General features: G+C 48.2%; 1 protein-coding gene across 3 annotated transcripts in view; it reads left to right on the top strand.

Annotated features, from left to right (window-relative positions):
- The window catches only part of LOC142906244 (nectin 1a-like), a 71,622-nt gene that overhangs the window by 3,010 nt on the left and 50,777 nt on the right, over positions 1 to 17,835 (top strand). For all 3 annotated transcript variants that reach the window (XM_076053633.1, XM_076053632.1, XM_076053634.1), the window contains exons 2-3: positions 146 to 502; positions 2,229 to 2,528. In XM_076053633.1, the coding sequence (XP_075909748.1) occupies positions 146 to 502; positions 2,229 to 2,528 (657 nt within the window). The remainder of the gene's footprint in view (positions 1 to 145; positions 503 to 2,228; positions 2,529 to 17,835) is intronic.

Below are 17,835 nucleotides of genomic sequence, written 5' to 3'. Positions count from 1 at the left end.
GATTATACAGTTACTTATTGTGGGTCTGAAGACAACAGTATGATGGACCGGTGTCTCATGGGGTTTCTAGATAACAATTACAGACTGCTGTGTACTTCACAACCCTTTACATATAGACTGTGCTTTCTCTGTTCTATCCCTGCAGGTCTGGTGACCTTGGGAACCTCCCAAGTGGAGGTGGATCAGTTAGTGAATGTGAACCGTGGGCAGGAGGTCACCCTGAGATGTGTCTACACGGGGACACACATACCTGCGAGTATAACCTGGTGGAAGGTAATCGGAGACTCCTCAGTGAGAATCGCCGTTGCCCTTCCCAGCGGTTACAGAATTAACAATAACACCGACTTCTACGGGCGACTCAACTTCACAAACTTAACCTCTGAACTGAGGAACGGATCCATCCGCATTGAAGACCTCCGTCTCGGGGACGAGGGAGACTTCACCTGCAGCTTTGCCACTTTTGATGACGAAGATCTAGCAACAATCAGCCTCACTGTGAACGGTGAGGCAGAATTTTTTAACGCGACAAAACGTGAGCCCGGTACAATGCGCTGCCGAATATTGGAGGGGGGGGGGATATAAAATCCGCGAGAATTTCACTTCAGCGCAACGGGACTGTACGTAGGGGGGAGGGGGTCTTGGGCCGGCAGCCCCAGCCTAGTGGGGACCCCACGCAGGGAGGCAGGGGGGGAAATAACTAACATACTAAGGGGAGACCAGGGACAGAGGGAACGGGAGGGGGTTTCGTTTTTCAACCATACTCTCTCTACGTAGCAGTTCCACGTTTTTAAACAATTACTCCGTTTACTACAAGCGTATTTGTATCTCAACCATACTCCACTAAGTAGCAGTTCCACGTTTTTAAACAATTACTCCGTTTACTACAAGCGTATTTGTATCTCCCAGGAGGAAAAGCTCCGATGAAAAGTTCCCTTGTTATTATGACGCCGTTCTAAACAAATCCTTTATAAAGTCCGAGGCTCACCCAGCTGACACGAGCATGACGGTGGTACTGGTGGTAGGACCTAAGGGATGTGGGCTATCGTCCCTCCCCGTCCCCCACTCGACCCCGAGAAACCAGTACAGGGCAGTCCTTGCATAACGCGTGGTGGTGTTAACACGACGCATTGCCGCCATAACGTGGCTTACCATGACGGGAACACTTTTCGCACAGCGCGGATTGCGCTCCATGGCAACGCCACCTTAGGTAGTTTGGAGATCCGCCTCTACGTGATACCCGAAAACACCAGTGAACATATTTATCTGCTGTGGAACCAGTCTCTCTAGAGGGAGACCAATGATGACCTAAAAAAAAGTGGTACCTATACACCAAGCCCACCTTGGCACACCGGTACGTGATCTGATGATAACGGCTCCATCTCCACGGTGGAGGAGTCTCGGACACTTTCCCTTCCATGGCTACCACTCCACCATTAGTCTCGGATTGTTGTGTCACGAGATCATGAGGGTGGATTTACAACGGCAAATAAGGATGAGGATGATCTCAAGCCATAAATTATTATGAATTTGAGTCCACCACTAACCACTATTTAAACTCACAACCTTACAACTGTGAGTCATAATAACTGACCACAACTCCACCCAGTTAAATAAAATGTTAGATGGATAACATGTTACCAGGAATCAGCCACACCAAACATAACCTGCATCCATTTTCATCCCCCCCCCCAAATGTTATCTCAATTGTGCGATAAGTGTCATGAGATGAACAATCAGCTTGGATCTCCCACAGTTAACCCTTTCCCATTCCGAGACGTCTGCAAGTTGCAGGGTGAGGTCCCGTTCACCACTGAATCTTGGAACGTGCAAGCGGGTTAGTGTTCATTTGACTTTCAAAGCCATAGTCCCGTTGTTTTCAAGCATTGTACTCACTGCAGAGAACCGTATGATAGATGGTGCCAAACTGTGCCACACACCCTCCCTCATTGCCTTGTGGAAGCCTCAGAACTAATAGTTATTTTCATTTAGTTTTTATTCCGAATCTGTACATATACATAATCAGAATGTAATTGTTCCATTATGACCTACACGTATAACATCGGAATAGGAAAGGGTTGTGTGTTCCTTCTTGTTAGAGAACGGCCCACGGAAGCAGATAACAGAGCTACCTCTGATATCCCTTTAAGTAACCTCTGCTCCACACAGTAGAGGCCTAGCACTTAACTGCTATTTAACCATCTCTGTGTTTCTGTGTCTCTGTGTCCCAGCTCCCCCGAACGTCTCCCTCGAGTTGAACCCATCCCAGTTGATAGACGGCATGGGGCTGGTGACCGTGGCCACGTGCGTCGCTCAGGAAGGAAAACCCGCAGCCTCCATCACCTGGAGTGGCCTCCATCAGGGCAGCTCCAGTGAGACCACAGAGGTGGTTCCCGACGGCACAGTGACCGTGAAGAGCCGCTACCAGATGGAGCCCAAGTACGAGAGCCACGGGCGGACGCTCACCTGCAGGGTGGAGCACCCAGCATTCGAGTTTCCAGTAAATCTCTCCACCACCCTCGACATCCACTGTGAGTAGTGGGCATGATAAATAAATAGTCCGAAAGTCCGGTTGTCGCGATGTTTGAATGAGCATAGATTGGTGGTCATCACCATAAGCAGCCATGAGTCCATTCTAAATATTCCACGTTGTTACTAAAGATTGAAAACTCATTTCTTTAGAACTGCGTTTGTGTTTAGATTGTTGTCCTTCCCCCGTACCTCCAAAAGAAGTTCAATTTACAGACATACATTGTGCAAGAGTAACAATTTCCATTATTTACCCAGAAAAGTCTCTGATTCTTAGATGTCTGTTTAGGGAGGGTCCTGTGCAGGGATGTTTGGCCAATTCTCAAAGTGAGAGTTTGGATTTGTGTGGGAGAAAGCCGGAGTACCCGAGGAATACCCAGACATACGAGGGGATAATGCTCGAAGTTCCATACAGATAGATTCAGTAATCCATCTGTCCGTCAGGCTTTCTGTACCATTGGTGCGTGGCATCTCTTGCTAAGGTGATCCATTATATAATTATAAGAATCAGTTTGTATCTCCCACAGTTATTGTGTACCTTCTTAGAGAACAGTCCACATAACACAGAGCTACCTCTGAGATCTTTTTAAGTGACCTCTGCTCCACACAGTAGAGTAGCACTTAACTATTGTTTAACCATCTCTGTGTCTCTGTCTCTCTGTCTCCGTCTCTCTGTGTCCCTGTGTCTCTGTGCCCCAGGTCCACCGAATGTCTCCTTGGAGTTGAACCCATCCCAGTTGGTCGAGGGCATGGGGCTGGTGACCGTGGCCACGTGCGTTGCTCGGGAAGGACAACCCGCAGCCTCCATCACCTGGAGTGGCCTCCATGAGGGCATCTCCAATGAGACCACAGAGACGGAGTCAGACGGCAAAGTGACTGTGAGGAGCGAGTTCAGGATAGAGCCCATGAAAGAGATCCAGGGGCGGACCCTCACCTGCAGGGTGGAGCACCCGGCGCTGGAGCCACCTCTAGTGGAGCTCTCGACCACCCTCGACATTCACTGTGAGTGGTGGGCATTATAAATCAATGAGTCAGAAAGTCTGGTTGTCGCGATTGTTTAAATGTTCTTAGATTGGTGGTCATAGCCATTGGCAGCCCTGAGTCCATTCGAGACATTCCACTTTGTTATTATAGATTTAAAACGAATTTCTTTCGAATAGATGTTTGTGTTTAGTCTGTTGACTTTTCCTCCACATCTCAGATTAGCACGGTTGGTGAGAAAGAAGTTCAACATACATACATACATCATGCAAGAGTAACAATGACCATCATAATGTTGGGGGGTAACACTGTGATTAGCGCGCTGCACTGTAACTGCCCCCTGCCCCCAGATCTTTGAGACGTGAGGTATTTTCTGAAGAAAAAAAACGCGGATACATTGGAGTAATGATGTAACGTCCTGTAGCAGTGGATAACCCCCTGGCTAAGTTTCTGTGAAATCTACAGTTGCCTCTGATAAGAGTTAATCAAAATTGGTTTCTTGTTTTTGTCCTGAATACCCCTCAATTGATTTTTCACCACTTTTATAACTGAAGTTTGCACGTGAATGCGACTCGAGCAATATGTAGGAACTTGTGCATGTGCCCCCATTCGCAGACAAACCAAGTGTGAGCATCGCTGGCTACGATGGCGATTGGTACGTGGATAAGGAAGCAGCTTCGTTGACTTGTGAAGCAGATGCGAACCCAAACATCATGCACTACCTTTGGGGCAGGTAAGGGACCACAAGAAACTGTCAATACAGCTACCTCTTGTTTTATAGTGTGTAACTCTGTTGGAGTTAAGGATAGAGCAGACTAGAAAACCTCATTCTCACATCCACATATTTCACTAGTTACCATACATTATATTTGCAATACTACCATACATGTATTACAGATAGTGACATCCTATTTAAATAAAAAAAGAATAAAGTTAAACAAAAATATTTGTACACGTAGTGAGATGTTTGAATGTGGCGGCGTAACTGGGGCTTGTGGAGGGGAGGAGTGGAGAGAATTGGTGGGATTACTGGAGAGAGAGGGGGTAATGGAGATGATGGTGCGTTCGAATGTGTGCATCAGGAAAAGTTCACGTGGACAAGATCTTCAAAATAGCACGCGAGAATGAGATGCTGTTGCCGCTTCCCACGCTTGTGGTTGTTGTCATACTGCTGCACCTCAGGCAGCATTGCTACTGAACTTTGCTGCCTGACTAACGATGAGCTCGCAAGCATGTCTCGTACAGCATGGCCAACGCGGTAGAGCACGTCATTTCAATGATAGTGCGCGAAAAACTAAAATAAGTGTAAATTAATCAAACGCGCTATTTCACAATCGCGTTACATAAACGCGCATAAAACGTGAGGCGACTGTAGTTGCCATTGTTACAGCCCTTTCTCAAACAGTGACTAGATGTAGTTCTTCCACTCCCTATTCCGTGGCTGTTATGCAACATGTTTTGCCATACTGCTAGATTGAAAACTAATTTCTTTAGAACTGCCTGTGTTTAGTTTGTTCTCCTTTCCTGCACCTCAGATTACCACGGTTGGCTACATATACGGTCCAAAAGAAGTTCAACATACATACTGTACATCTAATTACATTTCTCTTCGCAGTTTTGCAGCAGTGTAATCACACGATGCTCACCGTGTGTCGTGCTCCCTGTGTTGTGGTGTGGTTGCTCTTAGGCAAAACGGCTCCCTGCCCAACGGGACGGTTGTGAGCGGCAACTCCCTGTCCTTTGAGCGGCCGCTAGTGGAGTCAGACTCTGGGTCGTTCTCCTGCTGGGCCAATAACTCTGTGGGCTGGGGCGAGGCGGTGGTTATCATTACCATCCGGTCAGGTATAACCACCGCTGCTACAACCACCGCTACTACAACCACCGCTACTACAACAACTACATCCACTACGCCCATGGCAGCCATAACACCAGGTATCAGCGCAGATACATTAGCAGCTGCTTTCCTTTTTTGACTTCCCACTGGGCCCCCACTGTTACAAAAGATGCGTTGATAACCAAAGAAACGAATTGCTGCCCAAAAACTGATGTCACCGTTTTTAAAACAGTAGCCACATTTTAAAGACAGACGGGCAGAAAAAGCTCGCAACTGTGAAATGCAATAAGAAGTAGGTTTGTTTTTTTATTTGTTGTGAAGTCTTTAAATCATGAGAACCAATAACAAGCATTATGGCAGGCCAGAAAAGCAAATAGATTTAACAAAACAAACACACACGGAGCACTGTGTTGCATGTACACAGGCTCTCAAAAAACGTATTCGAGACAAAATGGCCACACATTCAATTCTTTTGAACCTGTGGTTTCGATCATGCATTGAGAGCTTTTATACATACAATGCACATTTTTGGGCTTTAAAAACTCAGAGCATCTCTTACATATAATTCAAGATATTACGCTTAACCTTAATGAAAATCTTGTACGTTTTGATGTGACTTCTTTGTTCACCAGAGTTCCGGGCAACAAGTAAATTAAATTACTCGATACTCTGGAAACGAACACTGGTTTTGCCAAAGATATCCCACGACTAGCTGAACACCTTCTTAAGAACACCTATTTCTTGTGGAAAGATGATTTCTATAAACAAAAGGAAGGAGCAGCAATGGGCTCTCCATTGTCTCCTGTGATTGCAAATTTATACGTGGAGTTTTTTTAAGCAAAAGCAATAGCTTCAAGCACACTAAAACTCTTTGCTTGGTTTAGATATGTGGATGACACACTGGTGGTCTGACGACACGGCAAATATACATTTAACGAATTTCTAAATCATCTCAACTTGCAAACCCGCCCATCTAGTTCACCATGGAAGTGTAAGTTGACAGAACTCTCCGATTTCTGGATATTCTGCTCGGGCACGGTCAAAATGGCAAAAAAATACACAGCTTTTACCGAAAGAAAATGCACAATGATGCCTATCTGAATGCAGAACCACACCATCACTCTGCACAGAAATCCGCTCTTATCAAGATGCTCATACATCGAGATAAGAAACTGTCAGATGGTGAGAGGTCTGAGAAGTTAAATTAAACATGTTAAACTAGAAATGTTGCAATTTAAATGCATGCCTATACAGATCACCATACATCAATGGGGATTACATGTGTAGTGACTGACTCAGAGACACTAAGAGTAGGAGGCACTCTGTTTATTAACAGCCTTAACAGTTCACACTTAGTAACTACAGCTCCCAGTCAGGACAGCTGGCAGACTGCCTGACTGACGATGCCGAGAAGGTGAAGACAGAGATGGCAACGAAGACTCCAGCAGCAAGACGGGATCACACTCCAAATGACAGCCCCGAGCTCCTGCTCGGGGCCCCCTTTTATCCTCCCAGCGTTGCCTCAATCTGCCCCGGCCACGCCCCTTTTCTAGAACCTACTAGCATGTTCCCGGGCTTCCCTCATGTGCCCCTTCTGTAACCTTTCCCCTACATCCCTCTCTCTGGTCTATCACATGACCTGCTGTCAGTCAGGGCTGCTGTAACTGCAGATCCCCTCCCCTTCCAGCAACAAGCACTATGCTGCCAATGACCAATTCTACGTCACTATACTTGTGTAGTGGAGTAGGAAGGTGTGTAGCACAAACAGCATGATTACATGATCACACAGACAGTACGGGTTATCTTGGGTCAGTCTGTAGTGAAGGCGAATACAGTGCAGGTTATGTTGAGGCAATTAAGCTGGGGTAGCCGTGGACGGCTGCGATTGGTTGGTGCTGTTGCTGGGGCTGGAGAAGCGTCTGGAAGTCTGGCGAGAAACAGGTTCGACGGTCACGCGGAGCGCCGTTGGGACGCGGGTTAATTAATTGGGGGTGTAATGAGAGCGGGTATAAGAGCGGGAGTCGGAGTCAACAGAGGGGAGTTGAGTTGAAGGGAGTGGAGTTGAAGGGTGTTGAGTTGAAGGAGTTGAGCTTGGAGATGGGTTGAAGTTGGAGAGCTTAGGGGAGCTGGAGTGAAGAGTTGGAGGTTGGATTTGCTGAGTGCAAAGTCGCTGTGTGCGAAGTCGCTGTGTGCGAAGACGCTGTGTGTGAAGTCGCTGTGTGTGAAGACGCTGTGTGCGAAGTCGCTGTGTGCAAAGACGATGTGTGCGGAGTTGCTGAGACGGAGTTAGAGACAAAGCAGTTAACAGTGGAGTGAGCATAGTGATGGTGATAGCGGTGAACAGAGATGAAGCGGTTAGCAGTGGAGTGAGCATAGTGATGGTGATAGCGGTGAACAGAGACAAAGCAATTAGTAGTGGAGTGAGCATAGTGACGGTGATAGCGGTGAACAGAGACAAAGCAATTAGCAGTGGAGTGAGCATAGCGACGGTGATAGCGGAGAGCGGAGATGAAGAAGTTAATTCTAGATTTGAAGCTTTCGTGATTGTAAGGATCCATTCTCTTTGGTTCTATTCGGTAAAGTCATGTAGGTAAAAAATAAAACAAAAATCACGACGTTTCAGCCACAACACAAGTGGCCTTCATCAGGTGAAGGGACCGTACTGTCCAGAGGACAGCGTTGGAGTGAAGACAGCCAAGCCCAGGTCGCATCCTTTAAGCTGTGTGAGAGGAAACAAACGCCTTGACAAAGGAATTAGCATAACATGCTGTAGAGGACCGGCTTGGGGGGGGGGGGAGTTTAAAAATGTTGGTGTGAAGGGAAAAAAGCTGGGAAACAAAAAACGCCTTGACAAAGGAATTGGCATAAAATGCTGTAGAGGACCGGCATGGGGGGGGGGGGGGGCGGGGGGGGGAGTTTGCAAATGTTGGTGTGAAGGGAAATAAGCTGCTGTGAAAGTTTGGGATACACTACCTGAATAAATATACTGTACCATTGAAAATTAGTTTAATGTTTGGTATGATTTAGAACATCTTTCCAATGATTGCTTAATTTTAAACCATCTTCTCGGTTGAAATTGTGTCTGTGTTTGTAAATCTGAATTTCCTCGTGGATAAATATCTGATAAAAACCCGTGGGTTTGCAGAGGACCTTGGTATCGGAGAAAATTATATCGTGATCACCCACAGCATTGTAACAGTGATTAGCTACGGCAGAAGAATTCGTTCTGCCGTGTTTCAAATCTGATTTGTGCTCGCGAATTCGGTCAGAGACATGTCGTTTCGTCTCCCCGATATAGCAGTCACCACAGGTGCAAATACATTTGTAAACCCCGGGGTACTGTAAGTCATGAATGACATCCTTCACAGAAGGGATCAGGTCACGGATTTTGTGTACTGTATTGAACCGGACCAGGATCTTGTGTTTGTTTAGAATTTTGGAGATCTTTTTAGTAACGCCTGCTATATATGGAAGTGTGATGGTTTTGATCGGAGTATCAGGTGGTTGTTTCTGTATGGAGGGAGAAACAGCTTGGCGGATGGTACGGTCAGAGTATCCATTCCTTTTGAGGGCCAGATGTACATGTTTTAATTCACTGGTCAGGTGGTGTTGGTCCGAAATGCAATGAGCCCTGTGGTATAACGTTTTGATGAGATAATTCTTTAGCGTCAGGTGGTGGTGGGAATCAGGTTTCAAGTATGAATCTGTGTGGGTGGGTTTCCTGTAGACAGAATGTCCCAATGAGCCATCAGGTCTCCTCTCGAACAGAACATCCAAGAATGGCAGCTTGCCATCTTTCTCCACTTCCATGGTGAATTTGATAGCGGGGTGTCTGGAATTAATGTGGTCGAGGAAAAGGTCCATAGCCGGGAGGCCATGTGGCCAAATGACGAAAGTGTCGTCTACATATCTCTTCCACAGGGAAGGTCTGAGAGTGGAAGTCTGGATGGCGTCTGATTCAAATTTCTCCATGAAAATATTGGCTATCACTGGTGACAAGGGGGATCCCATGGGGGTATCCTCATTCTGTTTGTAGAAGGAGCCATTTCAAGTAAAGTAGGTATTGTTGAGGCAGTGCCTAACCAGTGCAGGTGTATCGGGGTCTAGTCCATGTTGGACCAAATTTTCAATTATTTCAATGGTATCAGGTACTGGGACCTTGGTGAACAAAGAGACCACATCGAAGCTGACAAGGATATCGTCAGGGGACAGTACAACGTCTTTGAATCATAGAGACCAATTGGGCTGAGTTAAGTACTGCTGAGGGCGTGTTGTCAGTGAAAGGTAGCAAGGTATCTGACAGAAAAAGGGCCAGTCTATAGGTAGGGGAGTTGATCGTGGATATGATGGGTCATAGTGGGTGCCTTCTTTATGAATCTTGGGAAGACCATAGAATCTAGGGGGTCTTGCATTAGAAGGTTTTAGGGAGGGACGTTTAGTTGGGTCGATTAGGGAGGTCGAACTTGTGATGATCTTGTTGGTTTTTATCGCTAGGCTATTTTTGAGTAACTTCCATCGTTGAGCAGATTTTGGATTTTGTTGTTGTATGAATCTTTATCCATAATATCAGTAGCGATTCCCTTATCGGCTGAGAGGATGACTATGTCACTTCTGTTTTTTTAAATTCGCGAGTTCACAGCGTTCATTTTTGCTGATGTTGCTAATGGGTTTCTTAGCATTCTAAAGAATAGTGGCTATTTCAGCTCTCGCAACATCTGCTTGGATGTGTCCTACGCCTTTGAGGGCTACATCGACCTGAGAGATGATATCATCTACTGGTATGTGTTTTGGGGTGACAGCAAAATTTAGCCCCCTAGCCAGTACTGTTTTCAGATTGTCCGAAATTGGGGTGCTACTCTGATTAATGACGATTTTGTTGACGTCTAGTTTTGTTATATGTGGAACTGTGTTCTTCTTTGATAGGTGGTTGAATGTAGAAATCAGCTTAAAGGACGCGACCTGGGCTTGGCTGTCTTCACTCCAACGCTGTCCTCTGGACAGTACGGTCCCTTCACCTAATAAAGGCCACTTGTGTTGTGGCCGAAACGTCGTGATTTTTGTTGTTTTATTTTTTACCTACGTGACTTTACCGAATATAACCAAAGAGTATGAAGAAGTTAGCGGCGGAGTAAGCGAAGTAATCGTGTGGAGTGGAGAGACAAAGGTGGCGAGCGAGTCGAGTGAAGCACGGCGAGCGAGCCATGGCGACCAGGATACTGTGGAATGTGGAGGACATGCTGAGAGTTGTAAATAAAGCGGTGTTCGAAGAAAGGCAGAAGTTGTCCGAGTGAAATCGAACACTACATTTGGTGTCAGAATTTCTACGAACCACGCCGACATGTGGAAGACGTCGGTCAAGAGAAGGGACGTGCTGACGGACTCGTCCGACGACAACGAGGTGAACGTGATTGCCGCATCGGGGCAAGTGGGTGCCGCTCCCCCGGTGGGCGGAACGAGCGTTGCCGACGGGGCTAAGCCAGCCCGCTGCCGTTCTCGCGCCGCCGGGAAACGTCGACGACGGAGCCGCACCTCCCATGGCGCTGCAGGCGGGGCAGCAGGACGCACAGCACGCCGCTGTTTCGCCGCCATCGCGAGGGAGAGCACCGAAGCTGGAGGAGAGAGAATGCCGCCGCCGCCGCTAATGTGGGTGCTTGGGCGGGAAAATTGTGCGCATCGTGCGCGTGCGATCGCCATCGTGGCAGCCGGTCGGGACGCGGTTCCCGCCGAAACGCCGTTCCCGCCATTCTCAACGCCTGTGGAGGAAGATGTTCAGCCGTCTTGGTGGCATCCTGTCGCAAGAGGATGCCGTGGTTCAAGTTCCTCACAGCCTCTCAGGCGAGTCGTGACACAACGCACCCAGCCCTAAACACACACCTCACCCATCTTGCGTGTGCCGGGTTATTGTTTTTGCATATGGGATTTTGTTGACCGTTGGGCTGCTGAACGAGGTTCTGGCTGTGTGAATGTAGGATGAACGGAATGTCTGTGCTCGTGTGTGTGGTTACGGCATCGGGAGTGTTATCTGATGGGGATGTTAATGATTAATTCGTGTGTTGAGCGCGATTGTTATTGTGTATACTGTATGGAGCTTTGCTTGCGATTGGTTATGTGAGACTGTGAGAAACTTTGATCGTTATTGTTGCCAAGGTATAGATTGTATCGGACTGTATATGCTGCGTGTACTGTATTACCTCATTCGGCGATTCGTGGGATTGTGTATAGTTGTTTTGCTCTCAACTCGGTTGGTACAGCTGTGTGCTACAATGCGAGTATCTGACATAATGAGTACTGATGCGGGATGTGAAGTGTATTGTGGTGACCGTTGGGTATTTGAGATCGTCACAAATTGTGCGTGCCTGTTCGACATTGGCGATGGTGACATGCTGCCATTGATTTGGCAGTTCTAGCTGTCAAATATCTTGGGGCGCAGATCCTGACCAGGATGGCCTAGTACGTGTTGAGTGTCTAACACGGGTGTGTGGTCCCATCATGCTATGAATGATGGTTTGACCAGATGGCCCAGAGGTTGAGGCCCTCCGTGGTGCGTCTGAAGCTATACGATGGAGCTATAGGCTCGCCCTGGCGGCCCAGAGTTCGAGACACTCCGAGGTGCGTTGAAACAGTGGGCTGGAGATGTGTCCCTCAGTTGTCAGGGTGCATGTTGTCCAGTGAGGTAACGATGTGTCTTCTAAACTCGGTTGGGGCAGCTGATTGCGGCAACGCGAGTCTTGGAGAAACACTGGTTTAAAATTCCCCCGCTATGGCCGATTTGTGCGATGAATGGCGGCGATGCGCAGAGGCATCGGAGGGTGCGAAATTGGCTGTCTGTCATAATTCCCAGAGCAGTATACTGGGATGGGAGTGTGGGGAGAACCGCGGAGATATGCGGGTGCGCGGGGATTGCGGCATTGCCGTCCAAGCATGCGGCTGACATTTTGTGTATGCATGGGTATTTGTGTGATTTTGGGCTGATTGTAGAATGTGTATTTGGTTCCTTCCGCCGTGCGGAATTGATCATCTCCACTTCCCTGGCCAGGTGACTGTTGTGTCCGACGAGCCGAGGCGAGTGTTCGTCGAGTGATGCCTCAGGAGGGTTGATTTCTCTCGTCACAGGATCCCTGCACCTGCCGCCCTTGGAGTCGCCGGTTGTGCTGGCTGGATGTGGACTTGAAGGGGGGAGTGGAGCACGTGCTCGCCTCCCCTGTGGGCTCGGCCACGCGAACTCATTGAAGACTGGCCGCTGGAACTTGCTCCCGATGAAGAACTTTCTATTGACTTTTACGCCTCGTACGTCTGTTGTAAATATGTTTCCGTGATGCATTGGTGTTCTTGTTATGTTGTTGTTCATTGTTATGTCCGAGGTACTCCACCACCCAGAGGTCGAAGTGTCGTCGTAGCCGGGACGGCTAGATTTTTTTATCACGGGGGGGGGGGGGGGGTGATGTAGTGGAGTAGGAAGGTGCGTAGCACAAACAGCATGATTACATGATCACACAGACAGTACGGGTTATCTTGGGTCAGTCTGTAGTGAAGGCGAATACAGTGCAGGTTATGTTGGGGCAATTAAGCTGGGGTAGCCGTGGACGGCTGCGATTGGTTGGTGCTGTTGCCGGGGTTGGAGAGGGGTCTGGAAGTCTGGCGAGAAACAGGTGCGACGGTCATGCGGAGCGCCGTTGGGACGCGGGTTAATTAATTGGGGGTGTAATGACAGCGGGTATAAGAGCGGGAGTCGGAGTCAACAGAGGGGAGTTGAGTTGAAGGGAGTGGAGTTGAAGGGAGTTGAGTTGAAGGAGTTGAACTTGGAGATGGGTTGACGTTGGAGAGCTTAGGGGAGCTGGAGTGAAGAGTTGGAGGTTGGAGTTGCTGAGTGCAAAGTCGCTGTGTGCGAAGACGCTGTGTGTTAAGTCTCTGTGTGCTGAGTTGCTGAGATGGAGTTAGAGACGAAGCAGTTAGAAGTGGAGTGAGCATAGTGACGGTGATAGCAGTGAACAGAGACGAAGCAGTTAACAGTGGAGTGAGCATAGTGACGGTGATGGCGGTGAACAGAGACAAAGCAATTAGCAGTGGAGTGAGCATAGTGACGGTGATAGCGGTGAACAGAGACGAAGCAATTAGCAGTGGAGTGAGCATAGTGACGGTGATAGCAGTGAACAGAGACGAAGCAGTTAGCAGTGGAGTGAGCATAGCGATGGTGATAGCGGAGAGCGGAGACGAAAAAGTTAGCGGCGGAGTAAGCGAAGTAATCGTGTGGAGTGGAGAGACAAAGGTGGCGAGCGAGTCGAGTGAAGCACGGCGAGCGAGCCATGGCGACCAGGATACTGTGGAATGTGGAGGACATGCTGAGAGTTGTAAATAAAGCGGTGTTCGAAGAAAGGCAGAAGTTGTCCGAGTGAAATCGAACATTACATTTGGTGTCAGAATGTCTACGAACCACGCCGACATGTGGAAGACGTCGGTCAAGAGAAGGGACGTGCTGACGGACTCGTCCGACGACAACGAGGTGAACGTGATTGCCGCATCGGGGCAAGTGGGTGCCGCTCCCCCGGTGGGCGGAACGAGCGTTGCCGACGGGGCTAAGCCAGCCCGCTGCCGTTCTCGCGCCGCCGGGAAACGTCGACGACGGAGCCGCACCTCCCATGGCGCTGCAGGCGGGGCAGCAGGACGCACAGCACGCCGCTGTTTCGCCGCCATCGCGAGGGAGAGCACCGAAGCTGGAGGAGAGAGAATGCCGCCGCCGCTAATGTGGGTGCTGGGGCGGGAAAATTGTGCGCATCGTGCGCGTGCGATCGCCATCGTGGCGGCCGGTCGGGACGCGGTTCCCGCCGAAATGCCTTTCCCGCCATTCTCAACGCCTGTGGAGGAAGATGTTCAGCCGTCTTGGTGGCATCCTGTCGCAAGAGGATGCCGTGGTTCAAGTTCCTCACAGCCTCTCAGGCGAGTCGTGACACAACGTACCCGGCCCTAAACACACACCTCACCCATCTTGCGTGTGCCGGGTTATTGTTTTTGCATATGGGATTTTGTTGACCGTTGGGCTGCTGAACGAGGTTCTGGCTGTGTGAATGTAGGATGAACGCAATGTCTGTGCTCGTGTGTGTGGTTACGGCATCGGGAGTGTTATCTGATGGGGATGTTAATGATTAATTCGTGTGTCGAGCACGATTGTTATTGTGTATACTGTATGGAGCTTTGCTTGCGATTGATTATGTGAGACTGAGAAACTTTGATCGTTATTGTTGCCAACGTATAGATTGTATCGGACTGTATATGCTGCGTGTACTGTATTACCTCATTCGGCGATTCGTGGGATTGTGTATAGTTGTTTTGCTCTCAACTCGGTTGGTACAGCTGTGTGCTACAATGCGAGTATCTGACATAATGAGTACTGATGCGGGATGTGAAGTGTATTGTGGTGACCGTTGGGTATTTGAGATCGTCACAAATTGTGCGTGCCTGTTCGACATTGGCGATGGTGACATGCTGCCATTGATTTGGTAGTTCTAGCTGTCAAATCTCTTGGGGCGCAGATCCTGACCAGGATGGCTCAGTACGTGTTGAGTGTCTAACACGGGTGTGTGGTCCCATCATGCTATGAATGATGGTTTGAACAGATGGCCCAGAGGTTGAGGCCCTCCGTGGTGCGTCTGAAGCTATACGATGGCGCTATAGGCTCGCCCTGGCGGCCCAGAGTTCGAGACACTCCGAGGTGCGTTGAAACAGTGGGCTGGAGATGTATCCCTCAGTTGTCAGGGTGCATGTTGTGCAGTGAGGTAACGATGTGTCTTCTAAACTCGGTTGGGGCAGCTGATTGCGGCAACGCGAGTCTTGGAGAAACACTGGTTTAAAATTCCTCCGCTATGGCCGATTCGTGCGATGAATGGCGGCGATGCGCAGAGGCATCGGAGGGTGCGAAATTCGCTGTCTGTCATAATTCCCAGAGCAGTATACTGGGATGGGAGTGTGGGGAGAACCGCGGAGATATGCGGGTGCGCGGGGATTGCGGCATTGCCGTCCAAGCATGCGGCTGACATTTTGTGTATGCATGGGTATTTGTGTGATTTTGGGCTGATTGTAGAATGTGTATTTGGTTCCTTCCGCCGGGCGGAATTGATCATCTCCACTTCCCTGGCCAGGTGGCTGTTGTGTCCGACGAGCCGAGGCGAGTGTTCGTCGAGTGATGCCTCAGGAGGGTTGATTTCTCTCGTCACAGGATTCCTGCACCTGCCGCCCTTGGAGTCGCCGGTTGTGCTGGCTGGATGTGGACTTGAAGGGGGGAGTGGAGCACGTGCTCGCCTCCCCTGTGGGCTCGGCCACGCGAACTCATTGAAGACTGGCCACTGGAACTTGCTCCCGATGAAGAACTTTCTATTGACTTTTACGCCTCGTACGGCTGTTGTACATATGTTTCCGTGATGCATTGGTGTTGTTGTTATGTTGTTGTTCATTGTTATGTCCGAGGTACTCCACCACCCAGAGGTCGAAGTGTCGTCGTAGCCGGGACGGCTAGATTTTTTTATCACGGGGGGGGGGGGGGTGATGTAGTGGAGTAGGAAGGTGCGTAGCACAAACAGCGTGATTACATGATCACACAGACAGTACGGGTTATCTTGGGTCAGTCTGTAGTGAAGGCGAATACAGTGCAGGTTATGTTGGGGCAATTAAGCTGGGGTAGCCGTGGACGGCTGCGATTGGTTGGTGCTGTTGCCGGGGTTGGAGAGGGGTCTGGAAGTCTGGCGAGAAACAGGTGCGACGGTCATGCGGAGCGCCGTTGGGACGCGGGTTAATTAATTGGGGGTGTAATGACAGCGGGTATAAGAGTGGGAGTCGGAGTCAACAGAGGGGAGTTGAGTTGAAGGGAGTGGAGTTGAAGGGAGTTGAGTTGAAGGAGTTGAACTTGGAGATGGGTTGACGTTGGAGAGCTTAGGGGAGCTGGAGTGAAGAGTTGGAGGTTGGAGTTGCTGAGTGCAAAGTCGCTGTGTGCGAAGACGCTGTGTGTTAAGTCTCTGTGTGCTGAGTTGCTGAGATGGAGTTAGAGACGAAGCAGTTAGAAGTGGAGTGAGCATAGTGACGGTGATAGCGGTGAACAGAGACGAAGCAGTTAAAAGTGGAGTGAGCATAGTGACGGTGATAGCGGTGAACAGAGACAAAGCAATTAACAGTGGAGTGAGCATAGTGACGGTGATAGCGGTGAACAGAGACGAAGCAATTAGCAGTGGAGTGAGCATAGTGACGGTGATAGCGGAGAGCGGAGACGAAAAAGTTAGCGGCGGAGTAAGCGAAGTAATCGTGGGGAGTGGAGAGACAAAGGTGGCGAGCGAGTCGAGTGAAGCACGGCGAGCGAGCCGTGGCGACCAGGATTCTGTGAAATGTGGAGGACATGCTGAGAGTTGTAAATAAAGCGGTGTTCGAAGAAAGACAGAAGTTGTCCGAGTGAAATCGAACACTACACTTGTATGCAGACAATTACCTGTATTGCACACAAACGACAGGAGGTACAAGAATAATGCATATGCATAATGTACTTGCATAATGTACATTGATTACCATATGAATAACTCAACCAGAAATGAACGCCCATTGTAACTTATATGCAAACATTAATTTCCTCCTTCACACGTGAAGGGCTCACAGAAGGACAACTGCATATCTGCTATAGAAATAATAAAGACCCTCCGTGTCATAGCGCAGCTCAATCTCTCAGCATGAAGTCTGCTCAAATCTCAATAATGATACAGCCGCTTATCATATCGAATAACATTTAAAGTACAAACATATACCCAAAATATCTGTAATACCTTCTAAATTTCCTAGTTCCTGATAATACTACTTAAACGAACAAATACGTACTCGTATAATAAATTCAAATTTTACATCGAATTATATGAATATGTAAATTAGATATGTCATAAATTTTGATTTAAAGCTTTCGTGACTGCAGTAATTCATATTCTTAGTTTTTTCGGTAAAGTCACGTTGAAGAGAAACAACAAAATAACAACGTGACTTTACCGAAAAACCTAAGAATATAGATACGTCATATTTTACTGATGGTAAACATAAACACGATTATTCTTTCCTATGCAACGAAACCTCTGCAAAACACCTATTCTGCTCACCCCGTTAGCTTAATGTTAAAATCAAGCTCTAAGTCAGCCATTTTGTGCCGTCCTAATGAACAGCACAACGCAATGATGGCAAATGTTTTCAACTATTACAAAAACATCCTCGATTTTCAACACCAAAACACTATTATCATCTTCCAACTCTGCTATATCGATTGATTCGAGTTGGATTAATCAAAATAAATAAGTTATTAACACTAGTATATATAAAACACTGTGTAACAACAACAAAACGTGTTCCTGGGTAGTAAGAGTTATTTTCGAATTGCTTATGACTCAAAAGTACAGAAAATGGCTATTATTACCCACAAACTTTGCTTTTGTGACCAGGACACAAAAGCAAAGTGAATAATCCACTCCATTAATAACACT

The sequence above is a fragment of the Petromyzon marinus genome, chromosome 62 (assembly GCF_048934315.1).
Source record: "Petromyzon marinus isolate PM22_M1 ecotype Great Lakes invasive population chromosome 62, UKy_Petmar_22M1.pri1.0, whole genome shotgun sequence".
NCBI classification, from domain to species: Eukaryota; Metazoa; Chordata; class Hyperoartia; order Petromyzontiformes; family Petromyzontidae; genus Petromyzon; species Petromyzon marinus.
This window is presented reverse-complemented; position numbering and strand designations above follow the sequence as displayed.